The sequence below is a fragment of the Pristis pectinata genome, chromosome 2, assembly GCF_009764475.1.
Source record: "Pristis pectinata isolate sPriPec2 chromosome 2, sPriPec2.1.pri, whole genome shotgun sequence".
NCBI classification, from domain to species: Eukaryota; Metazoa; Chordata; class Chondrichthyes; order Rhinopristiformes; family Pristidae; genus Pristis; species Pristis pectinata.
The window spans coordinates 110,503,790-110,517,586 of NC_067406.1; the positions used below are offsets into that span (position 1 = coordinate 110,503,790).

At 37.1% G+C, this 13,797-nt stretch overlaps 1 protein-coding gene across 2 annotated transcripts in view; it reads left to right on the plus strand.

Annotated features, from left to right (window-relative positions):
• The window catches only part of hhip (hedgehog interacting protein), a 131,539-nt gene that overhangs the window by 19,215 nt on the left and 98,527 nt on the right, over positions 1-13,797 (plus strand). For both annotated transcript variants that reach the window (XM_052043839.1, XM_052043846.1), the window contains exon 4: positions 1,944-2,145. In XM_052043839.1, the coding sequence (XP_051899799.1) occupies positions 1,944-2,145 (202 nt within the window). The remainder of the gene's footprint in view (positions 1-1,943; positions 2,146-13,797) is intronic.

The window sequence follows — 13,797 nt, forward strand, 5'->3', positions numbered from 1 at the left end:
TAGAGTGGACGTGGAGAGGATGTTTCCAGTAGTGGGAGAGTCTAGGACCAGAGGACACAGCCTCAGAATAGAAGGACGTCCCTTTAGAACAGAGATGAGGAGGAATTTTTTTAGCCAAAGAGTGGTGAATCTGTGGAATTCACTGCCACAGATGGCTATGGAGGGCAAGTCATTGGGTATATTTAAAGCAGAGGTTGATAGGTTCTTGATTAGTAAGGGTATCAAAGGTTACGGGGAGAAGGTAGGAGAATGGGGTTGAGAGGGAAAAATAAATCAGCCATGTTCGAATGGCAGAGCAGATTTGAAGGCCCGAATGGCCTAATTCTGCTCCTATGTCTTATGGTCTTTTTTCAGTCAGCGCACTCACTCCTCATGTTTAGTTCCTCAGTACTCCAGACCCTCTCTTAACCTTGCATCCACCAGTAACTCCACATTCTTTAATAATCAAGGGTTGATTTTAATGAATTAGTTGAATAGACTGTAATGTCAGATCGTTAAAGCCACAGACACTTAATTCAAATTACGTTGACCGGTGTTGGATATGTAAATTTCTTACATGTTTCTTAGTGTGTTTATGTTGATCAGTTCCTTATGAGCATAATCATCACCAAGAATTCAAATATGAATTTAGTGGTTAGGAATTGGCATGGCCATTGTCCCTAGATGCAATACTTAAAGTATTTCTTGATGCTTTTAGCAAATTAACCATCTTAGCTCCTCAAGATAATTTTCTACACTCCTGAAATACATTTTACACCAGGATAAATCAACACATTTATGAATTACAAAAGAAAATGTTGAAATACACAGCAAATTCAATACCATTTTAAAAAAGCAAAGTTAACATTATGGGTCAAAAAAGATCTTATATTGACTTACCTTTCTATTCTTATTTCAGATTTAAAGTATTTGCAGTTTTATTAATTAAATTGATCTAAAATATATTTTTAATATCTATCTGGTTCTTGCATTCTTAAACAGTCAAATTATTTGGCTTGAATTTTGCATTCGAAAAAAAACTACTGAAAATATCCATTTAACATACACTGTCAAAATCATTATAATATGAACAAATATAAATTGATTTTGTAAACAGATAATATACATAATAACATTATTTATTGAATAGTTAGAATATCACACAAAAATAAATTTCATTACAATACTCATGACAATATCATTCATGACTTACCAACCTTTGAATGTGTGATGTCCACTGGGCCACAGTGGGTTCTTTGCAGCCAGAGATTAAATCAAAGAAACATGAAGTATTTGGCTTTCATTTCCAGAAACCAGATTCATGAAAATTTAACCCTATGTCTCACAATTTGATTATATATCATTAGCTACATGCAAAAATGTGTTGATTCTCTGAACAGTTACAGCAGTTTGATTGTTATTACACATGATTTATTTTTAATAACCATACATTAAGTAGTGCATATTTTACCAATGAAGTTTTTTTGTTCTTTTGCACTAACTAGCAAAACAAAATGCCATCAGGGTATGTGTAGCATTCATTTGAATTTATGCCATAATAGCCATAATTTCACTATAATGCAATAAATCCATCAGTGTTTACTAGCAATAAATAATGGGTAATTTTTATGACAGAAATGTCAAGGGTTGGAAATGACTAAGATTATTCCATTTGGGGACCTTAAAACCCTTAAATAAATAGAACTTTCTGTCCAAATAGATTGGGTTCAGTTCAAAGCTGAGTATAGCTTTTATATGTGCACACCATAATACATTAAAAAAGGCTATATGCCCTGTTAGAGGAACGAAGGATGCCCTGTTGTTGAATTGCAAAAATTTGCTGAGTACTTCATTTATTTTCCTTTTTGTAATATTGGCAATGTGACCAAAATAGCCAAATTATCATTGTATAAAATAGATCTAATCATTATCAGAGATAACAAAATATTTTACTTTTTCTTTAGAAAATACAAAAAAAACTGTTACTGCCTTCATGAAGTGGTCAGTGGACTTGTGCAGCCTACTGGATTAGTGCATTGTGGAGATGGATCACAGAGACTCTTCATCTTGGAAAAGGAAGGTTTTGTAAAGATTTACACTCCTGATGGAGAATTACTGAAGGAATCATTCCTCGACATTCACAAGCAGGTCCAGAGTGGAATAAAGGTTGGTATTTTCTCATTATGTTAATATTCATCCATGCTGATCTGTTTATTAATAGAAATTTGCAAAAATGAAATATATTTCTCACTTGGGAAAAAAATCAGACCATACTGATGTGATTTGAGTTTCACGGTAATGAGTCAGTTTAATAATTTAGTACAGCATCACCAGATTAGGCTAATCTCCAATACTATTTTCTGCATGTTTGATGCTGAGTTGCTTCAAAAATAATCAGAATACTTAATACTTAATTTAACGAGTGGATATCTGATCCACAAAGACCAAGTGGAACTGATTGTCAGAGGCAGTACACATCACATTTATGTTATTATGTAGTATGTTCAGCATTGTCAAACAAGGATGAACTTCATGCCAGTTTCTTCCATTGGTACAGTGAATAAGCAAATGAAATTGTTTGTTTTGTATTCTTGGGATGGAATGGGGAAACCAGTCTGATGAATAGTTCCTGTTGGAAGTATGCTAAATAGATTAGGACAGGGATTATTATAATTGTAATGCTTCCTACAGCAGAAGAACAAGCTAGTGTTCATTAACAGGTTCACAAGTGAATAAAAGCTGTATAATCTCTGTATTATATTGCGATTTAGGCCATTAACTTAAACTGTTTCAGTGCTTATTTCTGAGATGATGAAATTTCTCTTTTCGTTTACTCAAATCACACTGCCACTCAAATCATACAATAAAACAGCATAATAACTTACTTTACTGTATTGCTTAAAACTATCTTCTAAGAATTTAAAGAAATTTTTCCTTAAATTTCCTTTCAGCTCGGAGTGCTTACAGAGATGCATTATGTGGAAATAGCACAAGATTGGAACTGAACCTATATCTTTGTGTGTTTACCTTGGTGTTTGTTGAAAGTGTGCTTTGCCTCCTTGCTTTTCTAGAACATGGAAGTTAATTTCCTGGTGAGATAAGACATCTTCACAACTCATCTTATTATCTATCTACTGTTAGAGAGAGAACCATTGAGAAGAGGCTAGGTGCTTCAACAAAAAACACATAGTGAGGGAGAGTTGCACTTTTTCTTATCCAGTTTGGATCAACTACTTACAATGGTATATCAATGGATTCTAGAAGAAAATCTCGTGGTTGCCGTAGGTCTTGGAATGCTGAGTTTCGCATCTAAAAGAGATGAGAAAATAACATTTTAACAAAACCTGAAATCAATTCCAGATGCTGAATGAGCAAAACTTTGGTACCAAACCATAGAACCCATGGGATTCAAGATTTGGCCAGTGCCAAGGTAGATGATTAGAGTTGGGGCTTGCAATTGGGTTGTACAGTTGACTTCAGTACTCCTGGGCTGGGAAGGGAAAAATCTAGCCATTGCTTTGACTCCGACTGCTATTGAGTGACCTCTGCTGGAAAGCATGTGTGGATGTTGGATGAAGATAAGATGCACATGGTCAGTTGCAAAGAACATCAAGGTTAGTCCACCGATATTTGATGCCAATGCTGACAAGTAAAACATAGCTACTGCAGCAAATTGTTTTAAGCAAATTTAAATTAAATTGCAAAACCTTATGCAGAACAATGAAACTTTACAGCACAGAGGGAGGCCATTTGACTTATCATCTCAACGTTAGTTCTTACACTAACCTCATTAGCTTTCTCTCTCCTTATAGTTTTTCATCTTTATATTATATATTCAGCATTTTTTACAAGAAACACCAAGTAATTCTTGACTCCTCCACTTCACACCGCGAATAGATCAGTGATTAAAAAAAGAAAGCAATTTGTGGAAACAAATTTCTTCTAATCTTCGAACTTAAACAGAAGGAGGCCTTTTAGTCTGTCGAGAGTATGCCAGCCAAAACTATGAAAAGCAAGGGTCCTGCTCATAAAACTCAGATTTACTATTCCCTTTCCTTTTCTCCCACTAAACTAGTTTTTAATACAATTTGCCACATTTCTATAGAATTTTACTTTCTTGTCATTTTGCCATTTGGGACCTTTTCAAACATCTTTCTAAAATCCATGCAGATTTCTCTAATAACCCTTCTGCCACAATGAGTTCCTGCTTTTTGTCATAAGCTTCCCTTCCTAGCCTTATCCTCTTCATGTGTTTCTCAATGGCATGGGAGATATCAAAATTTGTGAATTATCCTTTTCTTTAATTGGGAACATATTTGTTCTGAAAATTCACTATATCAATCCTAAGTTCACTATCTCTGTGCTTAGATTCATTGCATTAAAATTTTAACAATTAAATATGGACAAATGACTTTGTTTCCTTTTTTTAAAACAGCTTTTGTTTCCTTTCCCCTTTATAAATTTATTCATTTTACAAACTGCGGGCTGCACTGGCAAAGCCAATATTTATGTAGCATTCCTAATAGCCCTTGAGGAAGTAGTGGTGAACTAGCATCTTGAAATGTTGCAGTCCTAGTGAAGATATTTCCACAATGCTATAGGGTAGGGAAGTCCAGAATTTAGGTGTAGCAACAATAAAGGAACCACGGTATATTTCCAAGTCAGTATATTGTGTAACTTGGAGCTGAACATGCAGGTGTTGGTGCTTCCTGTACTTGCAGCACTTAGCATTCTTGATGATAGCAGTTGTGGGCTTGGGAGGTGCACTCGGAGCAGTCTTGGTGAGTAACTGCAGTACATTTTGCAGACGGTACACATTGCAGATGCAGTATGCCTTTGGTGTAGGGATTGAATGTTCATCATGGTGGGTTCAGTACCAATCAAACAGGCTGCTTTTTCTTGGATACTGTCAAGCTTCTTCACTTTTGTAGTAGCTGCACTCATCCAGGCAAGAGGAAAGTATTGCATCATGTTCTTGTTGATGGCTTTGGAGTATCAGCAAATGAGTAATTTGCTGTAGAATACTCAGTCTCTGACCTTCTCTTGTAGTCACAGTATTTAAGTAGGTATTTTGTTTGAGTTTCTGATCAATGGTTTCTGAACCACCCCAGATGTTAATAATGGGGATACAGCAAAGTTAATATCCTTCAATGTCAAGAGTAGGTTGTTAGACTTGGAAATGGTTATTGTTTGGCACTTAAATGACAGGTAACATGCATGCCCATAACTGAATATTGTCTAGGTCTTGCTGCATTGAAGCCATGAACTGCTTCATTTCTGAGAAGTTGCAAATGAAGTTCAACATTGTGCAATCATCAGTGACCGCTTATTTTCTTATGATGAAAAGAAAATCATTGGTAAAGCAGCTGAAGAAGATTGGCCTTGGACACTTATGATTGCTTCATATCAGAGCAATTTGGCTAGAGTTGAAACTGGTTCTGGAGTGCAAGTTTTCAACATTACAGCCTTGACATTGCCTGGTTCTCAAATCTTTGTCGTATCAAGTGCTCATCGTTGATTCTTGATATCATGTGGCATGAATAGAATTGGCTGAAGACCGGCTCCTGATGAATAATCAACTCAGTACTTCTGGTAGAAGATATTTGCAGATCCTTCATCCTTATATTGGATACTTAATTTCTGGACTCTCTGATCACTGAGGATGGGGATGTTCTTGGAATAGCCTCCTTCCATTTAACTGTTAAATTATCCACTGTCATTTTTCTGCTTTCCAGACTGATTTATAAGCTTCTTTCTCTCCATTCAGTTTTGGCTCTGCCCCCCTTCTGAAACTATCAGGCTGGTCTATATCTTCTCCAATGGCACGAGCAAATGTATTGGAACCGGTCAAGCTGAGCTGCTGCCCCACCAGCTTACACATTTCCCACCTTCCATTGCCCTAGGTATCTAAAGCCCTCTCTATTGTGCCATCTTTTTAGCCACACATTCATTTGCACAATCATTCTATTTGTATAGTCACTAGAACATGGCACCAGAAGTCTTCACTCTTCTTGTGATGCCCCTCTGCTTTGATGATGATTTACTCCACTTCCATCATTTCTGAGGTAGCTGGTGAGGTCAGCATGTGGTCTGCAGATATCTGCCACAGATGGAGAAGGAGGAGCTTGGTGGACAGGTAGGTGGGTAGTATGGAAGCATTCCTTCCTCCATTTTCACTGGACTTCCACTTGTTCCTGAAAAAGAGACTGGAGGTTTACAGTACCATCCTGGATGTTCCTCTGCATTTCGGTAAGGCATAGGCCATGGATTCCCATGAGTAGGTGAGGATGTTACATTTTTCGGAGGTTTTGGAAACAACCTTGAAGCAAGTCTTGATCTTCATCGTAATCTCTTGCTGTGATGGAGGTTGGAATAGAGTGCCTCTTTTGGGAGTCTAGTGTTTGACATGCAAATAATGTGGCATGTCCTTCAAAGTGTTGTAAAGAAGGAGATGCTGGGTTTGTGTCCTGAAGGAGTTTTAGGAGTACATGTGTCAGGTTGTGAATCCAACAATGGAGTGGAGTGGACATGTGGAGCACCCATCGTCTATTGCACTGTAGATCCTGGACTTACAGTATATCTGTGCAAGTCTGTGACTTACTCCTGTATTTATAATGTGTTTTTCTTGGTTTTACATCTTTCTAAAATGTTGACATTGATGTACTTCTAGTGTAGTTATCAAAAAGCAAAACAAAATGTAGATGCTGGAATCTGAAGTAAAAATAGAAAATTCTGGAAATATTCAGAAGTTTAGCAGCATCTGCAAAGAGGAAAACAAGGATAATGTTTTCAATTGATGCCTCTTCATCAGAAATAGTTCAACCTTAAAGATAAGATATCTTTATTAATCACATGTACATCGAAACACACAGTGAAATGCATCTTTTGCGTGGAGTGTTCTGGGGACAGCCCGCAAGTGTCGCCAAGCTTCGGGCGCCAACATAGCATGCCCACAACTTCCTAACCCATACGTCTTTGGGACGTGGGGGGAAACCGGAGCACCCAGAGGCAACCCATGCAGACACAGGGAGAACATACAACCTCCTTACAGACAGTGGCCGGAATTGAACCCGGGTCACTGGCATTGTAATAGTGTTACACTAAGCGCTGCACTACCATGCCTGCCAACTCAAATGCTGCCTGACCAACTGAGTATTTACTGCATTTTCTGTTTCTGAACTACGGTTACATTTGCAAGATCAGAAATGTGGCACATGGCAAGCTTCCACTTAAAAGCAATGTCATAATGAGCAGTTAATTGCTTTCTGTTATGTTAATTGGATGAATATTGTACAGGGGATAAAAGATAACATCCTGCCCCTTCTTCAAAATAATGTTTTTTTTATTTTCTGTGAAAGTGCAGTTGGAGGTTTGGTTTTAAACATCCATATGCTAAACAAGTGGCTGTGCTTTGTATTCCCCCTGCAAAATTCAGTTCATTGACTTTTGAAAGTGGAGCACAATAAGCAGTTGCATCCATATTGGGCTGGGGAAAGCAACCAAGAATAAATTTTTCCTCCTACACCTCCAAAACTGCAAAAAAAAAGTCCTGAATGAGGGACTGAAGCATCAGCCTAAATTTTTCTGTTCAACTTTGGAATTTGGCAATTGAACAACCAACCTTCTGTCTCAAAGATCTGCCTTGTCATCTGAGTTTTGTTTGATAAACTAAATAGTTTTAGACAGTAAACATAGTTATTTTGTCTTAAATGACAACTAATTTCCATCTATCTGAACATTTTCACAAATGAGAATTGATGCATTATGTAATAATTTTTGAATATTTCAACTTGTTGCAAAATTTCACGAATGTTCTTGCTTTGTCAGATGCACTTCCTTGTCGGTAATCGTGACATCTTTAACTGTTTTTACACTGAAGTTTTGATATTGGTTCCATATCCAATGCCAATACAACTCCAAAAGTGAAATATGAAATTGACCAATGCATAGCTGAGATTTATACCATTAGCAAGGTCACCTTGGGATTATAAGACCAGTCGTGAGCTATCAAAATATAAGTTTGAAATAATACAGTAACCATGCTCATCAGTTGCTCACATTTTATAGATTTGGAAGATTTGACATGGTAGCTGCCAGTTTTCAATCAGAAAACTGCCAGCAGCTGGTCCGCAGCTACTAAGACACACTCCTTTCATGCTGTGCAAGTATGCATGGAGCTCTGTGTTTCCCAACTCCTAGCAATGTGAATGTGTTGGAGAAACATGGCTCACTATCCGAATTGATTTTGCAAGTGAAGTCATTCTTCATAGCAAAAAGACATCTGTACACTGATTTGTACCTGAATAACTTAGAGTCATGCAGACTTTTTGCCAACTTTGACAAATCATTTCCTTGCACGATAGTGTTCCATTTGGAGTTGAAATTCTGAATACATTGACTCATTGCAACAGACTGTATGTACACCAATAAACATTCTCAAGCTGAATATTCTATTTTGTTTTAATCACTGAAGAAGCAATCTGTTAGCTTTTCATCAAATTTTGTGAAGCCCTTTCTCTTATGCTTCTATTTCGTTTAGAGGATAAGTATTTTTACTCATAAAACAAATACAAAATGCTGTGGTTGCTGTAAACCTGAACTAAAAATGCAAAATGTTTAAAATACACAGCAGGCCAGGATACATTTTCCTTTTATTCATTTCTGGGATGTGAGTGTTGCTGACATTTATTGTTCATCTGTGATTACACTTGAGAAGGTGATGATGAGCTACTTTCTTAGAGTATCAGTGAAAGTACTTCCACATGCTGTTGTGCTATAGGACTTTGACCCAGCTGTGATAAAGGAAGAATGATCTATTTCCAAGTCATAATAGTGTGTGACTTGCAAGGGAAACTGCAGCTTGGTGTTTTGATATGCTTACTGACCTTATTCTGGTGGTAGAAGTGTCTGGTTTGGATATTACAAGCGCTTGTAAGTGATGATTGAAATTAGTTGAATATCTCGCTCAGAAGTCAAAGGTGCAGAAGAAGAAAATAGTCAGGAAAGTAATGACTATAGATACAGAAATGCAGCTTCTAATCAAGAAAATTATTTAAAACAGAGTTACTAGAATTATTTATGTTATTTTAAAACCAGAATTTAATTCGGACACCAACCAGGACAAAACTGCCTGCTTGATTGGAACCCCTTCTACTGTAGCAAAACATTCATCCTCTCCACCATCTTGACTTGGAAATATATCACCGGTCTTTCATTGCTGCTCGGCCTTAGTCCTGGAATACCCTCCAGAAGGACTGCAACAATTCAAAAGGTGGCATACCACCACATTCTCAGGAGCAATTAGAAATAGGCACAAACGATAGCCCTACCAGCAAGACCATATCCCTAAAATAAATGAATAAGAAAAACATATAGGCAATTCCCACAATAGTTGTGATTGCTCCAAGTCAAGCAGAAATGTTTACAAAGATAAGTATCAAATAGAATGATACAGCTCCAAATATAGTGAATCAATGAGTACAAGAGGGAAATAGTTGGAAATGATTTCAGTATTGAAGAAAAACTGTCTGAAGCCTGTGGAAGGGTTTAGATAGTTATAACTGGATTCCTTCAGTCACTTCTGGCCGCTGCCCATCAGAAAATAGATGTTTCATTTTCATTTAAAAGGAGACATGCCTGACATCACTAAAGATAAGGTCTCTTATGCATTTTTTTTTCATTTTGGTTTCTTCCATGCTGTCCTTCCCAACTCACATTTTTCTAACAAACTTTTGAAATCCATCATTATCTAAATGTGGAAAATCTTCTTAAATGGCAATTTAGTCTTGGTTGTTTCCTCATTATCCGAAATTTCATTAATCCTGTGATTTGAATAAATGATGTTTCCAAATGCTTGTACCCAAAACCAATTGATATCCAACTAGCAAACCAACTTTTCAAAGTTATATAAGAAATCACTGGATTTCTATTTATTTATTTTTATTAGTGGTAGGAGATTTTGGCAAAAAAGATGTTTTCTATAATTGTTCTCTCTCCTCTTGAGGACCCAGTAAAAGAACTCATTTTTTATAGATCACAGAATCAAAGATTGATTCTTTCTATATAGACCATAGAATCATGGATTGATTCTGAACCAAGCAATAGGAAATTAGCTTTCATCATGAACTATTGTGTCTGTCTGATTGTTAAAGGGGAACAATTATTTTAGGGTTCAGTTTTGGTGAATGATCTTAATTCAAAACAAAAGAAAAAGTGTGTTGTAACATAAAATGAGTAATTTTGCACATTTTTTTGATATACACAAGAGACCTCACAATTCACTGTGCAACGCTTTAGACTAAGCTAGAGAACTGCATACTATTCCATTCACTACATTACTGGAAGGATATTACAATGGAGAAGGTATATGTGAGATTTACAAGGATGCTGCCATGACTAGAATACTTTAGCTATGAAGAAAGTTTGGATAGGCTGAAGTTAGTTCCATTGGTAAAGAGAATGCTGAGGGATGCTTTATTGAGATGTATAAATTACAAGCATCCTAGATAAATATAGAAATTTAAGCAGGTGATAGGAATATGGAACTAACTCCATGGAAGGATGGTAGAGGCAGAAAACCTCATATTTAAATAGTACTTGAATGTGTGCCTAAGAAATAGAGGCATAATTAGGCTGTATGGCCTTTCAAGCCTGCTCTGCCATGCTTTACAATTATGGCTGATCTTCTATCTCAGCTCTATTTTACTGAACGTTCTCCATTCTGCCCTCAAAATCCAGAAATCTATCAACCTCTGTTTTAAATGAACTCAATGATCAAGCTTCCACTCAAGGTTCACCAGCCTTTGAGTGAAGAAATTTCTCCTTATCTTCATTCTAAACAACCTACTATTATGAGCCTGTGATTCCTGTTTCTAGACTACTCAGACTGAGGAAACGTCCTCCTTACATCCAACATGTCAAGCCCTGTAAGAATTTTGCCTTTTTTCAGGGAGATCTCCTCTCATTCTTCTAAATTTAAAAGAATACAAGTCCAAGCCAATCAACCTTTCCTCACAGAACACACCTTCCAACCCTGGAACCACTCTAGTGTATCTGAGCTGCACTCCCTTCAAGGCAACAACCTACTTTTTTAGGTAAGAGGACCAAACTTGTGCACAGTACTCCAGGCATAGACTCATCAAGGTCCTATACAATTGCAGAAAGACACCCTTACTCCTGTATTCAAATCCTCTCATTATAAAGGCTAATATACCAATTGCCTTAATTGTTTGTTGCACTTGCAAGTGACGTGTGTACAAGCACACCTAGGCCCTTTGAACATCAATAATACCTAGTCTCTCATCATTTAAAATACTCTGCTCTTCTGTTTTATGCACCAAATTGGATGACCTCATATTTTTCTACATGATATTCCATCAGCTCGCTCACTAAGCTTGTCTATAACCTCTTGAAGCTTCTTTACATCATCGCCTCTACTCATCATTGCACCAAGATTGCTAGCGTCAATAATCTTGGAAATATGACATTTGGTCCCCTTGGCCTAGTTATTGATATAGACCATGAATAGCTGGAGCCCAAGCACTGATCCCTCTGCCATTGTGAGGTGGATACTTTTATTCTCCCTCTTTACTTTTTGACTCATGACCAATTATCAGTGTATCATTAATTACTCCCAATTCCACGTTCTCTAACCTTGTTGACCAACCTTCTGTGTAGAGCCTTATCAAAGCTATTCTGAAAATCCAAATACACCACATCTATTGTGGTTCTCTCTTGCCTATTTTACTTGTTGCATCCTCAAAGAACTCCATGATATTAGTGAAACATGGTTTTTCTTTCATAAATCCACACTAGCTGTATTCTATCACTCTTCTCAAGGCAATCTGTCATTATATCCTTCACTGTAAATTCCAGCATTTTCCCTACTACTGCAGGTGGGTCAACAGGTTGGTTGCTCCCTGTGTTTTCTCTCCCTCCTTTCATAAATAGTGGGGTCACATTTGCTACCTTCCAACCCACAGAAACAGTTCCAGAATCTAGAATCTGCCTGACCAAACCCAAGAGTCCCGAAACATCAACAATTCCTTTCCTCCCACAGATGCTGCTTGACCTGCCGAGTTCTTCCAGCAGATTATTTCTTGCTCCAGATTCCAGCATCTGGAGCCTCTTGTGGGATTTGTGTGATAATTGCTTTCCTAGGAGTGCACTGCAAAAAAGTTTGGACAGGACTTCTATAATTATGGAAATTAAGTGCAGACAGATCAGAAATCTGACTAACTGAACCATTCCCAGCAAAAGGGTTTTGACTTGCTTTTACAGGGTGGAGACATGAAAAGCATGCTTACAGAATTCACAAGCCCAGACTAGAGTAGAGGCACTTTCCCCCAAGGCCTGATTTTGGAAAAAAAAACAACCACCCATGCTTAGCTGCTGTTGGAATGTGACATGGGAAGGATTTGATGTAATGAGGGCCCGGGCAGTCTCTATTCAGATCTAATTCAGTATTAATGGACAATGTCAATCAAAGATTCCACAGGTAGGATGTTGGAGAAATTAGAAAAATTATCATACTGGCATTATGGAAAGGGCCCTTCTGAAGTTAAGTTGAAGAATATCTTACAACATTTGTTGCCAAGTTGTACAACAGTGTATGTTATACATTATCAGAGATTGCTTCATTTTCACACTGAGTAGGTGCCTGAAATTATTATATTTCATTAAGAAAGGCTTCTTACAAATTTAACAGGATAGAAATTCATCCACATCATACCGCATATGTTGCTTGATATGGTAACATCCACAAGTTGTACTCCACCTCTGAAATTCAGTTCTATGGATTTCAGTGCTGCTATGCCAATCATTTAGCAAGGGTAAATTTATAAGCCAACTGCTTTTAATGGTAGCTATAAAATGAAGGCTATAAGTTCAGTCAGAATTAACCCATCTCATGGATACATTTTATACTGTTATTGCTAAGTTATGTAAAAATTATTTTTTGTAATATGGGTATACAAATGGTTTGCAGTCATGTGACTTTCCTCTTCATTATCTTACTGGTTTCTTGGCTGTCATTTCCAAATGTTTTATGTAAAAATGCATGAAATGTATACTTTAAAAAGTAAATGGAGGGATAATGTTCATTTTGTTTTTATTGATAATATTTGAAAACTGCATTCACTTGCTTGATTAGGTCATTGGTTAAGAACCTGTAGGGAAATGGTATTTTTCCCATAAAACTGTTGACATTTCCATATGTAGCTATAGGCAACTTTGGGATTTCCCTTCTAATGGAAACCAGCAAGGAGACATGAAGCTGTGACAGTCCTGTACCAGGCTGAGTGAATTCAAATGGTTATAAATGTGTTTAAGGTCATTATGAGTATTTTGGCATTTCAATATTATTAATTTTAATTTTTTGATGTTTTTAATAATTTTAATGGTATTTAGTCATTTCTGAATGTATGGTAGCATAGGTGGCTGCTCTAGACTACTTTTAAGCTTTTTTATGGGTTGGTGTTCTGCCTCCCCTTGCCCCACTCTTCTCCGTTACCCCACATAATCCTAGTATATCACACAGGACCTCATCATGAAGTGTCGGCTCAACTCTGAACTGCAGAGGGGCAGTAAAGGTTAAGTTGTGCCATATGAGGGGCAGTAAGTTGTGCCAAGGAATTTTGAATTTTTCTCAAAGGTCAGTGGTGAGCGCGGGATCTTGCTGCTGGTGGCTTATATTGGGCCAATGTGGGCACTTGCCTGAATTAAAGCACTATTGACTGGAAGTTTACCTGCGTTATCTCAACATTGTGCAGCTAAGAATCAACTTTTTCACAAGTGAACCACAATAATGAGCATTTATGT